The sequence below is a fragment of the Cupressus sempervirens genome, chromosome 8 (genome assembly GCF_028749045.1).
Source record: "Cupressus sempervirens isolate cs-2001-9-10 chromosome 8, ASM2874904v1, whole genome shotgun sequence".
NCBI lineage: Eukaryota > Viridiplantae > Streptophyta > Pinopsida > Cupressales > Cupressaceae > Cupressus > Cupressus sempervirens.
In genome coordinates, this window is record NC_143125.1 from 654,828,329 (window position 1) to 654,855,452 (window position 27,124).

The 27,124-nt window shown below is 30.3% G+C and overlaps 1 protein-coding gene across 1 annotated transcript; it reads right to left on the reverse strand.

Annotated features, from left to right (window-relative positions):
- Nucleotides 1-9,113: 9,113 nt before the first annotated feature.
- Nucleotides 9,114-21,756, reverse strand: LOC149544138 (toll/interleukin-1 receptor-like protein). Its single transcript, XM_089795900.1, has 3 exons — nucleotides 21,437-21,756; nucleotides 21,206-21,311; nucleotides 9,114-9,230 (listed from the first exon to the last, which is right to left on the reverse strand). Exons 1-3 carry the CDS (start codon nucleotides 21,754-21,756, stop codon nucleotides 9,114-9,116), a joined length of 543 nt encoding a protein of 180 aa, XP_089652026.1.
- Nucleotides 21,757-27,124: the final 5,368 nt, after the last annotated feature.

Here is a 27,124-nt window from a genome sequence, read left to right on the forward strand (position 1 = left end):
AAATAATTATTTCAATATCTTTAAACTTTAGTCAAATCACTTTAGTCAAATCAAGTGCAAATACGTTGCTTCATAGACAGCCTTTTATAGATAACTACGTATTTGTTGGGTACACCAAAAATTTCATCGAAGTGGGAAAAAAAGAACTCAATTTCGATGTCGTCTACCCAGCTCGATCGTTCGGGATGGGCTGGATGCGCACCCCTCCATGCCATGCCATGGCATCATCCGCGGGCCCCAATTGCACTTTGTCCAAGCGAGTGGCCGTCACACGGTAAAGGCATGAAGAGATGTGGGCATGTGGGATGTTTTTTCAAATAAAGGTTCAGAATTTTTTTCTCTTTTTAGTCTCAAAATAGTGAATAATATTTTTTATATATGTATGTGATTAGTTATAAATTTTAAATGTCTACCTTTAATATTTTTATTTTATTATTATATTGAACTGATAATGTTTATTATGTATATTTTTATTATTGTGTATTGATTAAGATTAATATATGTTATTAAAATATTCAATATATATGTAGATTTATTTGTTTAATACATATTATTTACATAATAAATCTATATTTTAATTTTCATGATAATTAAATTTAATTTTCATTAATGTTAGTAAATTTAAATGAATACGTATTAGTTTAATATAATTCAACATAACTATGATACACAATATTAATCAGATAATAAGTTTTCGGATTAATCTAGTTAAAAATAAAAGTTCGCACTTAGTAAATTTTTTTTAAAATTATCATAACTTAAGTAAAAATATAGGTAATTGTCAATGGTGAAAAATATAATTAAAAAAAAAAAAACTAAATGGACCTAAAATAATTTTTTTACTGTTAATCATAAAATTTATCATTTATTTTCCTTTAACAAAGATTTTTTAAATGAAGTAATATAATAGAGTTAGTAATATAAGCAAACAATTATAGAGTGATATTAACTCTATTAATTAATTAATTTTAAAATTCTAATTCAATAGAGTCATTATTAAAATCTAAGAAATAAAATAAATATTTAATATTTCACAAGAAAATATTATTTTGTTACAAATTTAATAAGGAAAATAATATTTAACATAAAAATTGATGGAAATATCATTTGACAAAATTTAATATTTAACATTCAATTCTAAACAACACTTTAAGTTATAAATAATAATACATATATAAAAAACAATAAGATAATAAGATAATTAGATAAATATTTTATTATGATATATTTTTTAAAATTTTATTAATATAAGCATTTTATTTTTTACTAAATTAATTTATATATTAATATTTTAATCTTTTATAATTTTAATAATTTTAAAAATATTAATCAGTAAATCGAGATTATATATATATATATATATATACTAAAAAAATCTATATAAGTTTAACTATAAATCTAACTTAATTTTTATAATGATATACTAAACAAAATATTATTTATTGTAACTAAAAATATAATATATTTATGTCGAGTTAAAATGTAAATGTCACTTTTAAATATAATATTATTAAACCCTATTTAATTTAAAATCTACTTGCAGGTGCAAGCTACCATTTTGATTGAGCAGGAGAAATTGAGAAGGTTCCTGCATGATGGGTACCAATGGCATAGAACTTTGGATGACTTGCAAGTTTTCGTGCATGATTATAATAGGCTGACCAAGGAGATCAAAGAGAAAGGGCATGCCAAAAAAGAGGAATTATTCATGCCAATTCAGATTCAAGAGCACAAAAGAAATGTTTGAATGGAGGGCCCCTTAGGTTGGAAAATGTGGGTGGATACGCCCTATGATGTTCTTAGCTAGACTATTCCTCTTCTCTTCTGTTGTTTTTCTGACTTGATGTACACCAGTCTCTGATTCTCTATGGTGAGGCTTGGCCTCCTTGTTTTCTCTCGTGGTGACCTTTTTGGTTCTCCTCCTTTTTGTAACTCTTATATCTAATAGAAAAAATATTAATAACTCTAACTATTTTTATTATGATATACTAAACAAAATCTTATTTATAGTAACTAAAAATATAATATATTTATGTAGAGTTAAAATGTAAATGTAACTTTTAAATATAGTATTATTAAACACTATTTAATTGAAAATATTAACAACTCTAACTAAAAATAAATCTAGCTATTAATAAATTGAACTATTAATAAATTTAACTTAAACAAAATTGAATCAAACATAAAAACAAGCACTATGAATAAATAAATAAATGTTTGTGCTTCCAATGCAAATGCACTTGGACGACGGGGCCGACAGTTGCCATGCCATGTCATGGATGAGTGACATCATCTATCCAGCCCCATGGTTATGGATAGAGTGGCATCATCTATCACTCTATTATCGCTTCATTATATTACTTCATTTATATCACTTCATTTAAAAAATCTTTGTTAAAGGAAAATAAATGATAAATTTTATGATTAACACTAAAAATATTATTTTAGGTCCATTTAGTTTTTTTTTTATTAGATTTCTCACCATTGACACTTAGTTATATTTTTATTTAAGTTATGATATTTTTTTTCGAATTTTACCAAGTGCGAACTTTTATTTTTAACTAGATTCATTTGAAAACTTATTATCTAATTAATATTGTATATTATACTTATGTCAAATTATATTTAACTAATACGTATTCACTTAAATTTACTAGCATTAATGAAAATTAAATTTAATTAACATGAAAATTAAAATTTAGATTTATTATGTAAATGATAATATGTATTAAACAAATAAATCTACTTATATATTGAATATCTTAATGATATATATTAAACTTAAACAATATAAAATAATAATAAATATACATAATAAATATTATTAGTTCGATAAAATAATAAAATAATAAATATTAAAACTAAACATTTAAAATTTATAACTAATCACATGCACATATACAAAACATTCACTATTTTGAACCTTTATTTGAAAAACAATTCCACACATCTCTTCATGCCTTTACTGTCTAATAGCCACTCGCTTATAGAAAGTGCAACGGGGGCCCGTAGATGCAATTTCATGGCATGGCATGGAGGGGGCACATCCAACCCATCCTAAACGATGGGGCTGGGTAGACGACACCGTTGCATAATTCCTAAGCAACCTTGAAGTGGGCACCTTAAGTAGGAGAAGAGAGGAGACCCCCTACTACTAGTTTTTTCATAGATACTTTTTAATTATTATTTTTAAAAATTCAAGAAAATTATGACATGTAGATAATGCATGTTCATTTACTAATAGTTGATCATTTTTTAGCTTTCTTGGTTGCTAATTGTTTTATTTTTTAATTGAGTCGGACATGTTAATAATTGTTGAGTTCTAAGCCTAGATTATTTATTATTTATTTACTATTATTTATTATTCAATTAATATTATCTACAAAGTTAGCCCAAAAGGTTATACGAATCTAAGCTTTGACCTTGGCATCAAATGATACATCTTCCTAAACTTGAGTTGGTGTTGACAAAAACTACAATATTGCCAAAGGGGCCAAAGGGATGATGATCGAGAGGAGGAGAGATGCTAAGATAAAGAAGAGGGACATGGAGAGGATAGGAGAGGGAGGGGAATTTAGAGAAAGAGGAATGGAAGATATAAATATATAAAGAAGGCACATTGAGATAGGGAGTGATGTAAAGATAAAGATAGAAAGTGATATTTAAGGAGGTCGAGATGAAGAGATAAGGGATGGATAGTGATGGAGAGTTAATGAGATAGAGGAAGATGTAGGAGAAAGAAATATGAAAATGTACAAATTTCAATATATTGCATGTATATATCCAAAAGTAAGGTCAAAATTTTGTTTAATTGAGCTCTCGTATCTACACATGTACCCATTGCACAATAAGGTACATTGCTGAAAGTTTCATGTACAAAATATGACAGTTGAATATATGAAACAATACAACCACTCAAAAAAATGAATTATATATATAAAGAGTTCTAGATGGTCTGCAATTCTATAGCTGGAAGTCTTCGAATTAAAAACCCTTTCCAGACAATAATATATATATATATATATATATATATATATATATATATATATATCAAGAAAGTGGATTTGGCATAGAGTTCTGGATGGTCGGCAATTCTAGATTATCGACTGGAAGTCTATGAATTTAGAAGTTCTTACCAGATGCTACTTCTGCGGGTCTTTCGCGTTGTTACTTATGCAAAGACCGGTCAGCAATGAATGGTTTCATCCACTCTTTGTCTTGGATCACTATCATTTGTTCACTTCACGGAAAGTGATACGAAAAGAGACAATTTCAAAAAGATTGATTGAAAGTTCCTGTGTGCTAACTTCCTTTCTCCTTTTTCTGCAATGAGCCACTTTTATTATTCTTATTTAATTACATCGTATCCCTTCACGCTTCTCTGTTAGTTCTGCCTGGCTTCCTTCACATTTCTCTGTTGCGCTACCTGCACCTCTAAGCTTTTTGTATGTTTTGGATTTCTCTTCGCCTGATGAATAACAAGAATCCCTTTATTCTTTTAGATTTACATCTTTTTCCCTTTTGATGTTTTGTACCATCAAATCCAATTTCATGGCATCATCTTCCAATAGTAGCAGCAGTTTTCTACATGTTGCAGAATCTGCACCATTCGATGTATTTATTAGTCACACCAAACATATGCTAGTTGGACTCATGATCTCTGAAAAGCTTAAATATGCAACCATGCAATTGAAGGTTTTTCTGAATTCAGAAGAGCGTCAATTGGTGGATCAACAAGTAAAAACAACAATCAATTGTGCTTCCTTACATTTTGTCATATTTTCAAAGGAGCATGCTCAATCCAACCGCTATTTGGAAGAGCTGGCATTCATACACAGAAGAAGGAAAATCAGTAGAATTGTTTCCATCTTCTACCAAGTTAAGCCTGAAGATGTACGATATTTGAAAGGAGACTATTTTGACGCATTTGAGCGATACAAAAGAGAAGGCAAATACAACTCAAAAAAGCTTCGCAAGTGGAAGAAAGTACATTTCAAAGTTTCACAATATATCGGGAGATAACGTGCCTAGTGTACTAGAAACAGTAATGAAAAGAGGAAAGGTTCATATAGCCATATTTTCAATGAACTATGCAGAATCAAAGTGGTGCTTGCGAGAGCTGGCATTTATGAAATCCAAAACTTGCGCTCAGATTATTCCCATTTTCTATGGTGTACAACCTGAACATTTTTGATATACAAAAGGAGTTTTTGGGGATGCCTTTCAATGACTTAAAGAGAAGGGTAGATTCACCTCAAAGCAGCTTTGGAAGTCAAAGGAAACACTCTTTGGTGCTTCATGGCATGTTAGTCCAATCCTTCATAGCAAGGATTGAGCATCAGTCCCTAATTATTCATTTCTTATCAATTACATAGTTAAACTCTTATAAGATAATGTTTAGATGTTTTATTTTTTTCTTGTATTTCGTATTAAGTGTAATCAAAACTCTTAAAGTCTAATGTTTATTTTTTGGCATTTTATTGTTATATATGTGGAGAGATGAGGATATGCTGCTCAAGAATATTCCATCTGTATGTACAGTATTTGTAAAACTAAATGAAAGGCTACAGAATACTCAGCATAAAGGGAGCTCTATTTTCAAACTGCTTTCATCATTATTCAATTTTTAAATGTATGTACATTAAATTGTATTCAATATATTATATTATTATGCGATAGGTTGATCTCGAGACAAAATTTATTAAAGAAAAAATAAAGCCAAACTTTTCCTTTAAAGATTCACAAATTTATAGTAATTTTTTTTCAAATTTTTTTTTGTTTTTGGCTACAAACTATGCATATCATGAAGATCAATTGCTGATTTTTTTGGAAAATCCATGATGTTTACAATTTTTTGAAACCTGGTCAACTATATAGTTTGTAAGGAGGATAGCCACTGCCTATTATTATTTTCCTCAATACAAATGCATGTTCTCTTGATGACCAATCAAGAACTTCATTCTTATGGAAATGTTTCTAGAATGATTATTCAATTTTAGATTTATTCTATTATATCAATTCAAATGCTAAATGTAAATGATGGTTTTTAAGTGCATAATGATATCAAATGAGAAAATGAATTGCATTAAATGTATTTATATTAGTCATCCTCTAAAGAAAGCAATTGGCATGAGTGGACATTATTTTAAACATTTAATTTTCAATATTTTTTGATCAATTCTATAAATCTAAGGTCAGTTCATTAATGACAACATCGAAAATGGATCGATTTAAATTATATGCATGCATAAAATCATTTGATAAATGTATAATGAATGCTACTTTATTGAGATATGAGTGCATAAAGAAAATGTTTGGGGTTAATTAAATATGAAATATGTGTGACATTTGGGTAGATATTGCATTTGTCAATATATCTATTTATCAAGGGATTCTCCTTAGAACAAATACAAAAATAAATTGAAAATATAATTGGTATACAAAATTTATAATTTTTCTATCTTTCCTTTGAGATGCATGTGAATCCTAGAATGATTATATGTCTAAAAATATGTAGCATTGACACAAAATGTATGCATAACATAAGAATTTGGATATGAAAGGATATAATCATTGCATACATATAAATTTAACGTAACCTATAATGTGTCATCATGTAAATATGCAACATATATGTCATACATATTCTCCAAGTTGAACTTAGAAAGCAAAGAGAAAGTTAGCTTGTATGATAGGAACAAAGCAAAAGTAGATTCCATATGATTAAGGATGAAGGGTGTTGAGAAAAAAAAAAATGTTCATAAGGTCGAGTGAATTTGGAGAAAATGGATGGATCAATCGCCATAACGTACAATCATGGATCATAATAAGGATATTCTAATTTAACTTAATAGTATCAAATTTTTAGAAGTTATTTGTAACTATTAATATATTTTTGGATTCAATTGTATGTGTTTATTGGATTCTAACAGAACACCCAATCGAATCTAGAAATATATTGATATTTACTAATTTAATCTGTTATGAATTACATAAAAGAGAGTGCATAATGTTTTGGACCCTTATAATTAAAAGAGTGATAATATCTAAAAAGAACTTATTTGAATTAAGTAAAATTATTTTATTGTGAGGTTTATTTTTTCTAGAAGTTGAAGCATCTAAAAATTTTAATTATGCTAAAAAAATTATAGTACATTTGCATGTAAATTTTGACAAACAAGTTGAAGTATATAACATAGCCTACTTAGAATGTACACAACACTCAAGTTCAATACTGATGGTTATTAAACATTAATAAAAATAAGGAGTATCCGCATCAACACCATCCTTTATGCTAGAATATGATAGTTATAATGAAGGATTATGAATGAGGTAATATATGAGCACTTTCACTAATATAAAGTCATCTCTCTTCCTTCTCTTTCTCCCCACACATCTATTAACATGATAAGAAATTAACCATAATTATATTTATTTGAAAATAAAATTTAACTAACATTGTCTAGATCATTCAATAACAAGAGCTCTTGGCGAGATGGAGTTCGTGCCTTTGAGCTTGTCAATGATAAAATATTATATTTTTTGAAAATATATGTTTTCCAATTAGATTGTCAATTGTTATTAATCTATTATTTATTTAGTTATTATTAATTTTTATTTAAATAAAGTTGATATTTCTTGTGAAATTTAAAAATTAATAAATTTATAAAATAATTTTTTAACAAAATATTAGAATGAAAATGATTTTTTTAAATGAAATAATAGATGTTTAAAAAATATACTAAAACATTCCCATTTGTGTGCTCTTGTGAGAAAATTTGACTTGTGAATTTGGAATGGCTAAATAAGCAAGTCATATATCTATTTAACTATTGGTCCCTAAAATTGAAATGCCTTAAGCTCCCATGAATTAACTATTTTGAAAATTAAAAATTAAATTTATCACATACTAATTGAATGAGAATATGAAATTTGAACATTTATAACAAGGTCAATGCATGCTTTCAATTTATTTAAAATAAATTTGAGCTTTTATTTCTTAATTAAAACTTCACAGATGTATTCATTAGATTATATATCATCAAATAATTCAAAATATTTATAATTAACATCGTATGCATTTTCTTATTTGAAAGGTGAGAGGCTAAAATTGTCATCCAATGGTTGGAAATAATGTAGGAGTAATGACTACCATTGAAGTCATCTCACCCGTTCATTAATTCTTACCTTCTTTCTTTATCATTTTGGAATGTGTATTTTCACCACTTTATAGGTGATCATGCTTCAAGCTCATACTTACTCTTTGCTATTGATGATATGACCCGCACAAAACGAAGCATGGCGAAGTGCTTCCTTCCACTCCTCCAGCTTCTCTGGGTTATATCTACCCTTGTCTTGGTGCTGCCCAAATGCCTTACCATAGCTTCCCTTTCCAATATATCTTAATTCATACGGAAAAACATGGTAATAAATGGAAACAAACTTACTGCCTTCTCTTCCGCTAATCAACGAAAGCTCTCGCAAATACCACTTGGACGTTGCATAGTCCTCTAAAAATATAGCTATGTTAAGCCAGGTACTCTTTATTACTTGTTCTAGTACACTAGGAAAGTGACCCCCCCACTTAAGCTCTTCTGAATCCAAAAAAACCTTCAGTCCCATTCCTGTGAGCATTTTATAGATAGCTGTGGCGAGTGTACGTTTGACATCAGGACCCCGATGGTTAATAAATACATCATACTTAACCTTTATCACAAGCATTATCGATCCACCTGAAGTAGATGTAGTTGCTGCAAATTCTTCTCCCTGTTGTTGGATGCTTGAACTAGTCTTAGATGGTCCTACAAATTCTTGACACATTTTTCCCTCTTGCGCTACCCACTCTGTAATTGTCTTCAGCAGCATAAACGTCACAAGTTCTATGGATAACTAAAGTCTATGAGGCTCAAGATAAAAGAATGAAGCGATTAGTAAACGATGAGTGCATCTGGTCGAGAGATGGGTACTTAGTACTTACTCCTTGCTCTCAACGACTGGACCTACATAATGTGAAACGCTATAAAGCGCTTTCCTCCACTCCTCCAATTTCTTAGAGTCGCGTTCAAGCTTGTTTGGATTGTGCATACCCCCTCTGAAAATATTGGAATGTAAAGCTAGGCAATCTTAAAAGCTGCTTCTACTTCTTCATCCCGCAAATCAAGCTCTTTCAAATTCAGAAAAACCTTCAGTCCCAACGCATCAAGCTCTTTATAAATTGCTACCCCTAGAGGCTGTTTAAAATGATTGATAAATACATCATAACGCGGGAAATCTTTCACAGGCATCGTGGATGCATAAGAAGCAGATGTGGATGATGGAAATTCTTCAGCGTGTTGGCAATTTAACGGAACACCACTGTGCCGATTAGAAGAAGATGCCATGAAATTAGATTTAGGCGAACATGACAAAGGTTGAAAAAAGGGGCGTTCAAAGAGAAAAGGAGTGGGTGCATATAAAAGAGCAGGAGAGGGATAAGTAATGAGAAATAAATGTGCGACTAAACGTGTAGACTATGTGTACTCACTGAGGTAACCGCGCGGAAGAAACGAAGAAGCATGACAGAGTCTGACTAAAAGAGTTAGAGTGACTAGTTGAGGACAACTGAAGTTTTATTTGACTTTTCTTACTCCTTTGGCCTTCTTCCAACTTTGATGTTCTGGATCCACCAGAATTAAATGTAGATGGGGCAATTTCTTCGAGGTCTTGGCCACTGTTAGTGTTGGATGTAGATGCCATGAAATAAGATTTGATGAAACAAGACAATAGACACAGAATTGAAGGACAAAACTAGAAGGGTTGTTCGTCTTCTTGTTGAGATAAGATGGACCAAATAAAAAAGTCAAGGTAAAATAAATGCGCGAAAGAAGTTCTCTAGTTGTAATGTGGAGTCAAACGCGTCGATTGCGCGGCTGCCAACCTTAATTGGGAAGGAAACTGCGTGGGAGAAACGCGGAAGCATCTCCGAATAGAAGCAGAAGGCGCAGAAGAATTTTTGTCTGTGGAATCCCATTTCGTAGTTGTTGGTGTCTCGCCTGTTGTTCCACCGAATTTAGGGAAAACATCTAATTACTGAGTGACTAAATGAAAACGCGTTTGCTGAATTATTCTGATTGTGTATTTTTTTATTTTAAGAAAATAATTATTTCAATATCTTTAAACTTTAGTGAAATCAAGTGCAAATACGTTGCTTCATAGACATCCTTTTATAGATAACTAAGTATTCGTAGGGTACATTAAAAATTTCATCGAAGTGGGAAAAAAAGAACTCAATTTCGACGTCGTCTACCCAGCCCGATCATTCGGGATGGGCTAGATGCGTGCCCCTCCATGTCATGCCATTGCATCATCCGCGGGCCCTAGTTGCACTTTGTCCAAGTGAGTGGCCGTCACACGGTAAAGGCATGAAGAGATGTGGGTGTGTGGGTTGTTTTTTCAAATAAAGGTTAAAATTAAAAGTTCACACTTAGTAAATTTTTTTAAAAATTATCATAACTTAAATAAAAATATAGTTAAGTGTCTATGGTGAAAAATCTAATTTAAAAAAAAAAACTAAATGGACCTAAAATAAATTTTTTTAGTGTTAATCATAAAATTTATCATTTATTTTCGTTTAACAAAGATTTTTTAAATGAAGTAATATAATAGAGTTAGTAATATAATGAAACAATTATAGAGTGATATTAACTCTATTAATTAATTAATTTTAAAATTCTAATTCAATAGAATCATTATTAAAATCTAAGAAATAAAATAAATATTTAATATTTCATAAGAAAATATTATTTTGTTACAAATTTAATAAGGAAAATAATATTTAACATAAAAATTGAAGGAAATATCATTTGAAAAAGTTTAATATTTAACATTCAATTCTAAACAACACTTTAAGTTATAAATAATAATACATATATAAAAAACAATAAGATAATATGATTTTGAATTAGTTTAGTTAAAAATGAAAGTCTACATACATCTAATTTGATAAATATTTTATTATGATATATTTTTTAAAATTTTATTAATATAAGCATTTTATTTTTTACTAAATTAATTTATATATTAATATTTTAATCTTTTATAATTTTAATAATTTTAAAAATATTAATCAGTAAATCGAGATTATATATATATATATATATACTAAAGAAATCTATATAAGGTTAACTATAAATCTAACTTAATTTTTATTATAATATACTAAAAAAATATTATTTATAGTAACTAAAAATATAATATATTTATGTAGAGTTAAAATGTAAATGTAACTTTTAAATATAGTATTATTAAACACTATTTAATTTAAAATATTAATAACTCTAACTAAAAAAAAATCTAGCTATTAATAAATTTAACTTAACCAAAATTGAATCAAACATAAAAACAAGCACTATGAATAAATAAATAAATGTTTGTGCTTCCAATGCAAATGCACTTGGATGACGGGGTTGACAGTTGCCATGCCATGCCATGGATGAGTGACATCATCTATCTAGCCCCACGGTTATGGACAGAGCGGCATCATCTATCACTCTATTATCACTTCATTATATTACTTCATTTATATCACTTCATTTAAAAAATCTTTGTTATAGGAAAATAAATGATAAATTTTATGATTAACACTAAAAGATTTATTTTAGGTCCATTTAGTTTTTTTTTTATTAGATTTCTCACCATAGACACTTAATTATATTTTTATTTAAGTTATGATATTTTTTTTCAAATTTTACCAAGTGCAAACTTTTATTTTTAACTAGATTAATTTGAAAACTTATTATCTAATTAATATTGTATATTATAGTTATGTCAAAATATATTAAACTAATACATATTCATTTAAATTTACTAGCATTAATGAAAATTAAATTTAATTAACATGAAAATTAAAATATAGATTTATTATGTAAATGATAATATGTATTAAACAAATAAATCTACTTATATATTGAATATCTTAATGATATATATTAAACTTAAACAATATAAAATAATAATAAATATACATAATAAACATTATTAGTTCGATAAAATAATAAAATAATAAATATTAAAACTAAAAATTTAAAATTTATAACTAATGACATGCACATATACAAAATATTCACTATTTTGAACCTTTATTTGAAAAAACATCCCACACATCTCTTCATGCCTTTACTGTCTAATAGCCACTCACTTATAGAAAGTGCAACGGGGGCCCGCAGATGCAATTGCATGGCATGGCATGGAGGGGTGCACATCCAACCCATCCTAAACGATGGGACTGGGTAGACGACACCGTTGCATAATTCCTAAGCAACCTTGAAGTGGGCACCTTAAGTAGGAGAAGAGAGGAGACCCTCTACTACTAGTTTTGTTAGAGATACTTTTTAATTATTATTTTCAAAAACTCAAGAAAATGATGACTTGTAGATAATGCATGTTCATTTACTAATAGTTGATCATTTTTTAGCTTTCTTGGTTGCTGATTGTTTTATTTTTTAATTGAGTTGGACATGTTAATAATTGTTGAGTTCTAAGCCTAGATTATTTATTATTTATTTACTATTATTTATTACTCAATTACTATTATCTACAAAGTTAGCCCGAAGGGTTATACGAATCTAGGCTTTGACCTTGGCATCAAATGATACATCTTCCTAAACTTGAGTTGGTGTTGACAAAAACTACAATATTGCCAAAGGGGCCAAAGGGATGATGATCGAGAGGAGGAGAGATGCTAAGATAAAGAAGAGGGACATGGAGAGGATAGGAGAGGGAGGGGAATTAAGAGAAAGAGGAATGGAAGATATAAATATATAAAGAAGGCACATTGAGATAAGGAGTGATGTAAATATAAAGATAGAAAGTGATATTTAAGGAGGTCGAGATGAAGAGATAAGGGATGCATAGTGATGGAGAGTTAATGAGATAGAGGAAGATGTAGGAGAAAGAAATATGAAAATGTACAAATTTAAATATATTGCATGTATATATAAAAAAGTAAGGTCAAAATTTCATTTAATTGAGCTCTCATATCTACACATGTACCCATTGCACACTAAAGTACATTGCTGAAAGTTTCATGTACAAAATATGACAGTTGAATATATGAAACAATACAACCACTCAAAAAAATGAATTATATATATAAAGAGTTCTAGATGGTCTGGAATTCTACACCTGGAAGTCTTCGAATTAAAATCCCTTTCCAGACGATAATATATATATATGAAGAAAGTGGATTTGGCGCAGAGTTCTAGATGGTCAGCAATTCTAGATTATTGGCTGGAAGTCTATGAATTTAGAAGTGCTTAGCAGATGATACTTGTGCAGGTCTTCCGCGCTGTTACTTATGCAAAGACTGGTCGACAATGAATGGTTTCAGCCAATCTTTGTCTTGGATCACTATCATTTCTTCGCTTCATGAAAAGTGAAATGAAAAGAGACAATTTCAAAAAGATTGATTGGAAATTCCTGTGTGCTAACTTCCTTTCTCCTTTGTCTGCAGCGAGCCACTTTTATTATTCTTATTTAATTACATTGTATCCCTTCACGCTTCTCTGTTAGTTCCGCCTGGCTTCCTTCACATTTCTCTGTTGCGCTACCTGCACCTCTAAGCTTTTTATATGTTTTGGAATTCTCTTCGCTTGATGAATAACAAGAATTCCTTTCTTCTTTTAGATTTCCATCTTTTTCCCTTTGTTGTTTTGTACCGTCGAATCCAATTTCAAGGCATCATCTTCCAACACTAGCAGTAGTTTTCTGCATGTTGCAGAATCTGCACCATGCCAAACATCTGCTAGCTGGACTCATGATCTCTGAAAAGCTTAAATATGTAGCCATGCAAGTGAAGGTTTTTCTAAATTCAGAAGAGTGTCAATTGGTGGATCAACAAGTAAAAACAACAATCGATTGTGCTTCCCTGAATTCTTTCATATTTTCAAAGGAGCATGCTCAATCCAACCGCTGTTTGGAAGAGCTGGCATTCATACAAAGAAGAAGGAAAATAAGTAGAATTGTTCCCATCTTCTACCAAGTTAAGCCTAAAGATGTACGATATTTGAAAGGAGACTATTTTGATGCATTTGAGTGATACAAAAGAGAAGGCAAATAAAACTCAAAAAAGCTTCACAAGTGGAAGAAAGTACATGTCAGAGTTTCACATTATATGGGGATATAATGTGCCTGGTGTACTAGAAACAGTAATGAAAAGAGGAAAGGTTCATATAGCCATATTCTCAATGAACTATGCAGAATCAAAGTGGTGCTTGCGAGAGCTGACATTAATGAAATCTGAAACTTGTGCTCAGATTATTCCCATTTTCTATGGTGTACAACCTAAACATTTTCGATATACAAAAGGAGTTTTTGTTGATGCCTTTCAATGACTTAAAGAGAAGGGTAGATTCACCTCAAAGCAGCTTCAGAAGTCAAAGGAAACACTCTTTGGTGCTTCATGGCATGTTAGTCCAATCCTTCATAGCAAGGATTGAGCATCAGTCCCTAATTATTCATTTCTTATCAATTACATAGTTAAACTCTTATAAGATAATGTTTAGTTGTTTTATTTTTTTCTTGTATTTTGTATTAAGTGTAATCAAAACTCTTAAAGTCTAATGTTTATTTTCTCGCATCTTTTTGTTATATATGTTGAGAGATGAGGATATGCTGCTCAAAAATATTCCATCTGTATGTACAGGATTTGTAAAACTAAATGAAAGGCTGCAGAATACTCAACATGAAGGGAGCTCTATTTTCAAACTGCTTTCATCATTATTCAATTTTTAAATGTATGTACTTTAAATTGTATTCAGTATATTATATTATTATGCGATAGGTTAATCTCCAGATAAAATTTATTAAAGAAAAAATAAAGCCAAACATTTCCTTTCCAGATTCACAAATTTATAGTAATTTTTTCTCAAATTTTTTGTTGTTTTCGGCTACAAACTATGCAGATCATGAAAATCAAATGCTGAATTTTTTGGAAAATCCATGATGTTTTCAATTTTTTGAAACTTGGTTAACTATATAGTTTGTAAGGAGGATAGCCACGGCCTATTATTATTTTCCTCAATACAAATGCATGTTCTCTTGATGAACAATCAAGAACTTCATTCTTATGGAAATGTTTCTAGAATGATTATTCAATTTTAGATTTATTCTATTATATCAATTCAAATGCTAAATGTAAATGATGTTTTTTGAGTGCATAATGATATCAAATGAGAAAATGAATTGCATTAAATGTATTTATATTAGTCATCCTCTAAAGAAAATAATTGGCATGAGTGGACATTATTTTGAACATTTAATTTTTAATATTTGTGGATCAATTCTATAAATCTAAGGCCGGTCCCTTAATGACAACATCGAAAATGGATCGATTTAAATTATATGCATGCATATAATCATTTGATAAATGTATAATTAATGCTACTTTATTGAGATATGAGTGCATAAAGAAAATGTTGGGGGTTAATTAAATATGAAATATGTATGACATTTGGATAGATATTCCATTTGTCAATATATCTATTTATCAAGGGATTTTCATTAGAACAAACACAGAAATAAATTGAAAATATAATTGGTATACAAAATTTATAATTTTTCTATCTTACCTTTGAGATGCATGTGAATCCTAGAATGATTATATGTCTAAAAATATGTAGCATTGACACAAAATGTATGCATAACACAAGAATTTGCATATGAAGGGATACAATCATTGCATACATATAAATTTAACGTAACCTACAATGTGTCATCATGTAAATATACAACATATATGTCATACATATTCTCCAAGTTGAACTTAGAAAATAAAGAGAAAGTTAGCTTGTATGATAGGAAATAAGCAAAAGTAGATTCCATATAATTGAGGATGGAGGGTGTTGAGAAAAAAAAAATGTTCATAAGGTCGAGTGAATTTGGAGAAAATGGATGGATCAATCGCCATAACATACAATCATGGATCATAATAAGGATATTCTAATTTAACTTAATAGTATCAAATTTTCACAAGCTATTAGTAAATATCAATATATTTTTGCATTCAATTGTATGTGTTTATTGGATTCTAACAAAACACCCAATCGAATCTAGAAATATATTGATATTTACTAATTTAATCTGTTATGAATTACATAAAGGAGAGTGCATAATGTGTTGGACCCTTATAATTAAAAGAGTGATAATATCTAAAACGAACTTATTTTAATTAAGTAAAATTATTTTATTGTGAGGTTTTAGTTTTCCAGAAGTTGAAGCATCAAAAAATTTTAATTATACTAAAAAAATTATAGTACATGTGCATGTAAATTTTGACAAACAAGTTGAAGTATATAACATAGCCTACTTAGAATGTACACAACACTCAAGTTCAATATTGATGGTTATTAAACATTAAGAAAAATAAGTAGTATCCGCATCAACACCATCCTTTATGCTAGAATATGATAGTTATAATGAAGGATTATGAATGATGTAATATATGAGCACTTTCACTAATATAAAGTCATCTCTCTTCCTTCTCTTTCTCCCCACACATCTATTAACATGATAAGAAATTAACCATAATTATATTTATTTGAAAATAAAATTTAACTAACATTGTCTAGATCATTCAATAAGAAGAGCTCTGGGCGAGATGGAGTTCGTGCCTTTGAGCTTGTCAATGATAAAATATTATATTTTTTGAAAATATATATTTTCCAATTAGATTGTCAATTGTTATTAATCTATTATTTATTTAGTTATTAATTAATTTTTATTTAAATAAAGTCGATATTTCTTGTGAAATTAATAAATTTATAAAATAATTTTTTAACAAAATATTAGAATGAAAATGATTTTTTTAAAATGAAATAATAGATGTTTAAAAAATATTACTAAAAAATTCCCATTTGTGTGATCTTGTGAGAAAATTTGACTTGTGAATTTGGAATGGCTAAATAAGCAAGTCATATATCTATTTAACTATTGCTCCCTAAAATTGAACTATTCTCATTCCCTAGGCAACATTATTAATAAGGGTAATATCAAATTCATATCTAAAGCTAGTGATCATGAAGACATATGCAATTGTAGGCCCATCACTTTGTTGAATGTATCCGACAAGCTCATTGCCAAGACTCTCTCCCTTTAAATCTAGCATCTGCTCCCATAGATTGTTCATCTTGAACAAATTAGTTCCATTAAATTATGATATATTCTAGATAATATTATTGTTGTTTGGGAAGGTATGGAGTAGGCTCATTTTTCCAAACTATAGGCCTTGTTTCTTAAGATTGATTTTTCCAAAGCCTATGATTGGATTGAATGGCCCTTCATTTTGGCCATGCTTCAAGCCCTGGGGTTTGGCACAGTCTTTCTGTAATCAGTTTAGATCCTTTTTGGTGATGCCTCTGCTTGTATTACCATAAATGGCTAGCAATATGAAGCTTTCAGGATCTACAAATCTATCCATTGAGGTTTTCCTTTAGGGCGTTCTATTTATGTTTTGGTGACCGAAGGGTTAGGCTATCTTCTTGCCAACACTATCTCTCGGGGTCTTGTGTGTGGCATAGCTCTCCCAAATTCCTCTATGTAGCTTGTGAATGCCCATTTTGTAGATGACTCCTTTCTCACCCTCCTGGAGGATGAAGATAATATTGCCAACGCTTTACAATACTTCAATACTTTTTGCCTTTCCTTTAGGTCTACTATTTAATTGAACAAGACCATTTGCTATAGACAATCCTTCTTGTCAAGCCCTCAATGGTTGTAGGGTTATGGGTGGAAATGAGTTTAGCGTGGAAAAATATTTCAATTTTTTGGCATTCCTTTCTCTTTTTAAGCTTCCCCTGTGGAGTTGTGGAATGTTTTCTTGGCACAAATTGAGAAGAAATTGGACTATTGGATTACCAAACCTCCCTCTCTTGCAAGAAAATTTCAGATTTATTCTAAAGTGTTGGCTGGTACACATGTCTATTATTCATCATGTTTTGCTCCTTCCAGAGCTCCATACCTCAAACTTGAATGCCTCCTAACGGATTTCATCTGGACCTCTGATGTTGTGCATCATGAGTTTCATGGAGCTGCCTAGGACTTTTAATTAAAAGAGTGATAATATCTAAAAGAGTGATAATATCTAAAACGAACTTATTTTAATTAAGTAAAATTATTTTATTGTGAGGTTTAAGTTTTCCAGAAGTTGAAGCATCCAAAATTTTTAATTATACTAAAAAAGTTATAGTACATGTGCATGTAAATTTTGACAATCAAGTTGAAGTATATAACATAGCCTACTTAGAATGTACACAACACTCAAGTTCAATATTGATGGTTATTAAACATTAATAAAAATAAGTAGTATCCGCATCAACACCATCCTTTATGCTAGAATATGATAGTTATAATGAAGGATTATGAATGATGTAATATATGAGCACTTTCACTAATATAAAGTCATCTCTCTTCCTTCTCTTTCTCCACACACATCTATTAACATGATAATAAATTAACCATAATTATATTTATTTGAAAATAAAATTTAACTAACATTGTCTAGATCATTCAATAACAAGAGCTCTTGGCGAGATGGAGTTCGGGCCTTTGAGCTTGTCAATGATAAAATATTATATTTTTTGAAAATATATATTTTCCAATTAGATTGTCAATTGTTATTAATCTATTATTTATTTAGTTATTAATTAACTTTTATTTAAATAAAGTCAATATTTCTTGTGAAATTAATAAATTAATAAAATGATTTTTTAACAAAATATTTATATCAAAATGATTTTTTTAAATGAAATAATAGATGTTTAAAAAATATTACTAAAAAATTCCCATTTGTGTGCTCTTGTGAGAAAATTTGACTTGTGAATTTGGAATGGCTAAATAAGCAAGTCATATATCTATTTAACTATTGCTCCCTAAAATTGAATTTTCTTAAGCTCCCATAAATGAATAATAATTTACACCCATTTAACAAACATAAGCACAAAATAGAAACGATGTACAAAATAGTTAAAATAAAATTCATAAAGGAAGACTTAGAATTTACTTATATTTTATGTATATTTCAAATAATTCTATTATTTTGAAAATTAAAAATTAAATTTATCACATACTAATTGAATGAGAATATAAAATTTGAACATTTATAACAAGGTCAATGCATGCTTTCAATTTATTTAAAATAAATTTGAGCTTTTATTTCTTAATTAAAACTGCACAGATGTATTCATTAGATTATATATCATCAAATAATTCAAAATATTTATAATTAACATCGTAGGCATTTCCTTATTTGAGGAGTGAGGGGCTAAAATTGTCATCCACTGGTTGGAAATAATGTAGGAGTAATAACTACCATTGAAGTCATCTCCAACGTTCATTAATTCTTACCTTCTTTCTTTATCATTTTGGAATGTGTATTTTCACCACTTTATAGGTGATCATGCTTCAAGCTCATACCTTTGTCTATTGGCTCTATCTATACGATTTGGTTTTGAGGACGAGGGCTTTGTATGACTAGGATTTTTGCTCTGGTTAAGATGTGTAGTCTATGGAGAGTGATGATGGAGACCTTGAGGCAGTTGTCTGAGAGGATATAGTAGGAAAAAAACCCTAAAAAGCTCTATGTGATGGTTTCCCATGTGAATTTTACAAAGCTCTAAGGGATAACATTTTTCCTAATATGCATCAGGTATATATGAAGAAGCATACAATTCTCATTCCCTAGGCAACATTATTAATAAGGGTAATCTCAAATTCATATCTAAAGCTAGTCATCATGAAGACATATGCAATTGTAGGCCCATCACTTTGTTGAATGTCTCCAACAAGGTCATTACCAAGGCTCTCTCATTTTAAATCTAGCATCTGCTCCCATAGATTGTTCATCTTGAACAAATTAGTTCCATTAAATTATGATATATTCTAGATAATATTATTGTTGTTTGGGAAGGTATGGAGTAGGCTCATTTTTCCAAACTATAGGCCTTGTTTCTTAAGATTGATTTTTCCAAAGCCTATGATTGGATTGAATGGCCCTTCATTTTGGCCATGCTTCAAGCCCTGGGGTTTGGCACAGTCTTTCTGTAATCAGTTTAGATGCTTTTTGGTGATACCTCTACTTGTATTACCATAAATGGCCAGCAATATGAAGCTTTCAGGATCTACAAATCTATCCATTGAGGTTTTCCTTTAGGGCATTCTATTTATGTTTTGGCGACCGAAGGGTTAGGCTATCTTCTTGCCAACACTATCTCTCGGGGTCTTGTGTGTGGCATAACTCTCCCAAATTTCTCTATGTAGCTTGTGAATGCCCATTTTGCAGATGACTCCTTTCTCACCCTCCTGGAGGATGAAGATAATATTGCCAACGCTTTACAATACTTCAATACTTTTTGCCTTTCCTTTAGGTCTACTATTTAATTGAACAAGACCCTTTGCTACAGACAATCCTTCTTGTCAAGCCCTTAATGGTTGTAGGGTTATGGGTGGAAATGAGTTTAGCATGGAAAAATCTTTCAATTTTTCGGCATTCCTTTCTCTTTTTAAGCTTCCCCTATGGAGTTGTGGAATGTTTTCTTGGCACAAATTGAGAAGAAATTGGACTATTGGATTACCAAACCTCCCTCTCTTGCAAGAAAATTTCAGATTTATTCTAAAGTGTTGGCTGGTACACATGTCTATTATTCATCATGTTTTGCTCCTTCCAGAGCTCCATACCTCACACTTGAATGCCTCCTAAGGGATTTCATCTGGACCTCTGATGTTGTGCATCATGAGTTTCATGAAGCTTCCTAGGACTTTTATGTCTACCTAAAGACTCCTATGCTCTTGGACTGCTTTCCACTCGCAAATAGGGGATTTCCCTCTATGCTAACTGGGTCATTTGGGATCTCACTAGCAATGGGGCCTTGAAAATCTTATTGTGCTATTACATTTCTTTGGGCACAGAAATGCCTTGAAAATTGACTAAACTGTCAGAAACCATGGCCTGAAGAAGCGTAGAAGCATCCAGACTCTACTGGACCACTAGTCAAATAACAATGTCTTATCCACAATTTTTATGCAGCTCTCGAAAGAACATCTACAGGGTGACGCGAAAGTCATCGTGTCACATTACTAACTACTTTAATATTTGTGTGGAATATATCAATTACTTGAATAGTTATTGTACAATTATTTACATTTAGAATTTTGTCCTCAATTCAGAGTCCTATACAACTCCATCTACGTCGCTCAACAGACGTTCTGCGACCACCAGTGGTACTTCTCTAACCTTTGTCCCCACACGATGAGCGATATGCTCGAGCACCGTGTTTTCGTCGCTATAAATGCAAACACAACATTGAATAAGAATCAGGCTATAACAGTTGACTTTATTATGATAAAATATTAAAGAAAATTGCAGAGGATGCATTAATAAATAAAAGGTCAAGCAATTAGTACTCACTCCTTGCTCTTAACGATGTGGCCTACATTAAATAACACATTGTAAAGCGCCTTCTTCCACTCCAAAATCTTTTTCGAGGCATATCTTCCCATCTCTACATGCTTATCAAATGCATGAGCATAGACCCCTTTAGCATATCGGACATCCATAGGGTCAATAGGAATAATTCTAGTGCTTGTTTGTAGCATAAGTGTCAGCTCTGACAAACACCAAGGGGATTCTGCATAGTTCGTGGAAAATATAGCAATATGAATCTTAGCACTGCTTATTGCTTCTTCTCTTACACCAGCGATGTGATCCCCTAATGTTGTAACAGACATCTCTCGTAGGCCTTGCATATATTTTACCACAAAGAAATGCCAATTTACCCCGTGGGTGGATGATTGGAAGCGTGCTACCTAATTTGAATTCTTGAGCCTCTTTACCTTCCTTCGTTACCAAATCCGTCATCTTCTTCAGGAGCATGTCCTCGTCCCTGAGATATCCAACAGCAAAGGAAACATAATAAACTTCAGATTTTAAGATATCGATTTAAAAAGTCCGTGAACCTAAAAATGAGGAAGGAAACATGCAAAGAATGTATGAACAAGAACTTGGGTTAACTGCCTTGATTGGAGTAATCGGTACTTACTCTTTGCTATTGACGATATGACCTACACAAAACGAAGCATGGCGAAGTGCTTCCTTCCACTCCTCTAGCTTCTCTGGGTTATATCTACCCTTGTCTTGGTGCCGCCCAAATGCCTTACCATAGCTTCCCTTTCCAATATATCTTAATTCATACGGAAAGACATGGTAATAAATGGGAACAAACTTACTGCCTTCTCTTCCGCTAATCAACGAAAGCTCTCACAAACACCACTTGGACGTTGCATAGTCCTCTGAAAATATAGCTATGTTAAGCCAGGTACTCTTTATTACTTGTTCCAGTACACTAGGAAAGTGACCCCCCCACTTAAGCTCTTCTGAATCAAGAACAACCTTCAGTCCCATTCCTGTGAGCATTTTATAGATAGCTGTGGCGAGTGTACGTTTGACATCAGGACCCCGATGGTTAATAAATACATCATTCTTAACCTTTCTCATAAGCATTATCGATCCACCTGAAGTAGATGTAGTTGCTGCAAATTCTTCTCCCTGTTGTTGGATGCTTGAACTAGTCTTAGCTGGTCCTACAAATTCTTGACACATTTTTCCCTCTTTCGCTACCCACTCTGTAATTGTCTTCAGCAGCATGTCTTCGTCCCTAGACACATTCGACAATGAAGAAAATAGAGTAAACGTCACAAGTTATATAGATAACTAAAGTCTATGAGCCTCAAGATAAAAGAATGAATCGATTAGTAAACGCTGAGTGCATCTGGTGGAGAGATGGGTACTTAGTACTTACTCCTTGCTCTCAACGATCGGACCCACATAATGTGAAACGCTGTAAAGAGGTTTCCTCCAATCCTCCAGTTTCTCAGAGTCGCGTTCAAGCTTGTTTGGGTCAAATGTGTAGCCTCCTTTTACATAGCGTACATCATCAGTCTTAACACGCCAGAAAATAGGAACAATTTTAGTGCCTAATTTACCCCTGTTGTGCATGGATGATAGCTCTTCTGAGCATCGGTCGGCTTGTGCATAGCCCTCTAAAAATATTGGAATGTAAAGCTAGACACTCTTAAAAGTTGCTTCTACTTCTTTATCCCCCAAATCGAGCTCTTCTGAATTCGAAAAAACCTTCAGTCCCAATGCATCAAGCTCTTTATAAATTGCTATGCCCAGAGGATGTTTAAAATGAATGATAAATACATCATAACGTGGGAAATCTTTCACAGGCATGGTGGATGCACAAGAAGAAGATGTGGATGGTGGAAATTTTTCAGCGTTTTGGCAATTTAACAGAACACCACTGTGCGGGTTAGAAGAAGATGCCATGAAATTAGATTTAAGCGAACATGACAAAGGTTGAAAAAAGGGGTGTTCAAAGAGAAAAGGAGTGGATGCATATAAAAGAGCAGGAGAGGGATAAGTAATGAGAAATAAATGTGGGACTAAACGCGTAGACTGCGTGTACTCACTGAGGTAACCCCGCGGAAGAAACGAAGAAATGAAGAACCATGACAAAGTCTGACTAAAAGAGTTAGAGTGACTAGTTGAGGACAGCTGAAGTTTTATTTGACTTTTCGTACTCCTTTGGCCTTCTTCCAACTTTGATATTGTGGATCCACCAGAATTAAATGTAGATGGGGCGATTTCTTCGAGCTCTTGGCCACTGCTAGTGTTGGAAGTAGATGCCATGAAATCAGATTTGATGAAACAAGACAACAGAAATAGAACTTAAGGACAAAACTAGAAGGGTTGTTCGTCTTCTTGTTGAGATAAGATGGACCAAATAAAAAAGTTGAGGTAAAATAAATGCGCGAAAGAAGTAGTCTAGTTGTAATGTGGAGTCGAACGCGTCGATTGCGCGGCTGCTAACCTAAATTGGGAAGGAAACCGTGCGGGAGAAACGTGGAAGCATCTCCGAACAGAAGCAGAAGGTGCAGAAGAATTTTCGTCTGTGGAATCCCATTTCGTAGTTGTTGGTGTCTCGCTTGTTGTTCCACCGAATTTAGCGAAAACATCTAATTACATCTAATTACCGAGTGGCTAAATGAAAATGCGTTTGCTAAATTATTTTGATTGTGTATTTTTTTATTTTAAGAAAATAATTATTTCAATATCTTTAAACTTTATTCAAATCAAGTGCAAATACATTGAAAATTTCATCGAAGTGGGAAAAAAAGAACTCAATTTCGGCGTCGTCTACCCAGCCCGATTGTTTGGGATGGGCTGGATGCACGCCCCTCCATGCCATGCCATGGCATCATCCACGGGCCCTAGTTGTACTTTGTCCAAGCGAGTGGCCGTCACACGGTAAAGGCATTAAGAGATGTCGACATGTGGGATGTCTTTTCAAATAAAGGTTCATAAATTTTTTCTCTTTTTAGTGTCAAAATAGTGAATAATATTTTGTATATATGTATGTGATTAGTTATAAATTTCAAATGTCTAGCTTTAATATTTTTATTTTATTATTATATTGAACTGCTAATGTTTATTATGTATATTATTATTATTGTGTATTGTTTAAGTTTAATATATCACTAAAATATTCAATATATATGTAGATTTATTTGTTTAATACATATTATTTACATAATAAATCTATATTTTAATTTTCATGTTAATTAAATTTAATTTTCATTAATGTTAGTAAATTTAAATGAATACGTATTAGTTTAATATAATTCAACATAACTATGATACACAATATTAAATAGATAATAAGCTTTCTGATTAATCTAGTTAAAAATAAAAGTTCACAATTAGTAAAATTTTTTAAAAATTATCATAACTTAAATAAAAATATAGTTAAGTGCCTATGGTGAAAAATCTAATTTAAAAAAAAAAAACTAAATGGACCTAAAATAATTTTTTTAGTGTTAATCATAAAATTTATCATTTACTTTCCTTTAACAATGATTTTTTAAATGAAGTAATATAATAGAGTTAGTAATATAATGAAAAAATTATAGAGTGATATTAACTCTATTAATTAATTAATTTTAAAATTCTAATTCAATAGAGTCATTATTAAAATCTAAGAAATAAAATAAATATTTAATATTTCATAAGAAAGTATTATTTTGTTACAAATTTAATAAGGAAAATAATATTTAACATAAAAATTGAAGGAAATATCATTCGACAAAATTTAATATTTAACATTCAATTCTAAACAACACTTTAAGTTATAAATAATAATACATATATAAAAAACAATAAGATAATAAGATTTTTAATTAATTTAGTTAAAAATGAAAGCCTACATACATTAAATTAGATAAATACTTTATTATGATATATTTTTTAAAATTTTATTAATATAAGCGTTTTATTTTTTACTAAATTAAATTATATATTAATATTTTAATCTTTTATAATTTTTATAATTTTAAAAATATTAATTAGTAAATCGAGATTATATATATATATATATATATATATATATATATATATATATATATACTAAAAAAATCTATATAAGTTTAACTATAAATCTAACTTAATTTTTATTATGATATACTAAACAAAATATTATTTATAGTAACTAAAAATATAATATATTTATGTAGAGTTAAAATGTAAATGTCACTTTTAAATATAATATTATTAAACACTATTTAATTTAATATCTACTTGCAAGTGCAAGCTACCATGTTGATTGAGCAGGAGAAATTGAGAAGGTTCTTGCATGACGGGTACCAATGCCATAGAACTTTGGATGAATTGCAATTTTTCACGCATGCTTGTAATAGGCTGACCAGGGAGATCAAAGAGAAAGGGCATGCCAGAAAAGAAGAATTATTCATGCTAATGCATATTCAAGAGCACAAAAGAATTGTTTGAATGGAGGGCCTCTTAGGTTGGACAGCATGGTTGGGTAAGCCCTATGATGTTCTTAGCTGTGTTTTATTTCTGACTTGATGTACAACAGTCTCTAATTCTCTGTGGTGAGGCTTGGCCTCCTTGTTTTCTCTCGTGGTGACCTTTTTGGTTCTCCTCCTTTTTGTAACTCTTATATCTAATAGATAAAATATTAATAACTCTAACTATTTTTATTATGATATACTAAACAAAATCTTATTTATAGTAACTAAAAATATAATATATTTATATAGAGTTAAAATGTAAATGTAACTTTTAAATATATTATTATTAAACACTATTTAAATTAAAATATTAATGACTCTAACTAAAAATAAACCTAGCTATTAATAAATCAAACTATTAATAAATTTAACTTAACCAAAATTGAATCAAACATATGAAACAAGCACTATGAATAAATAAATAAATGTTTGTGCTTCCAATGCAAACGCACTTGGACAACGGGGCCGACAGTTGCCATGCCATGCAATGGATGAGTGACATCATCTATCCAGCCCCACGGTTATGGATAGAGCGGCATCATCTATCAGTCTATTATCGCTTCATTATATTACTTTATTTATATCACTTCATTTAAAAAATCTTTGTTAAAGGAAAATAAATGATAAATTTTATGATTAACACTAAAAAATTCTTTTAAGTCCATTTAGTTTTTTTAATTAGATTTCTCACCATAGACACTTAATTATATATTTATTTAAGTTATGATATTTTTTTTCAAATTTTACCAAGTGCGAACTTTTATTTTTAACTAGATTAATTTGAAAACTTATTATCTAATTAATATTGTATATTATAGTTACATCAAATTATATTAAACTAAGACGTATTCATTTAAATTTACTAGCATTAATGAAAATTTAATTTAATTAACATGAAAATTAAAATATAGATTTATTATGTAAATGATAATATGTATTAAACAAATAAATCTACTTATGTGTTGAATATCTTAATGATATATATTAAACGTAAACAATATAAAATAATAATAAATATACATAATAAACATTATTAGTTCGATAAAATAATAAAATAATAAATATTAAAACTAAACATTTAAAATTTATAACTAATCACATGCACATATACAAAACATTCACTATTTTGAACCTTTATTTGAAAAACAATTCCACACATCTCTTCATGCCTTTACTGTCTAATAGCCACTCGCTTATAGAAAGTGCAACGGGGGCCCACAGATGCAAT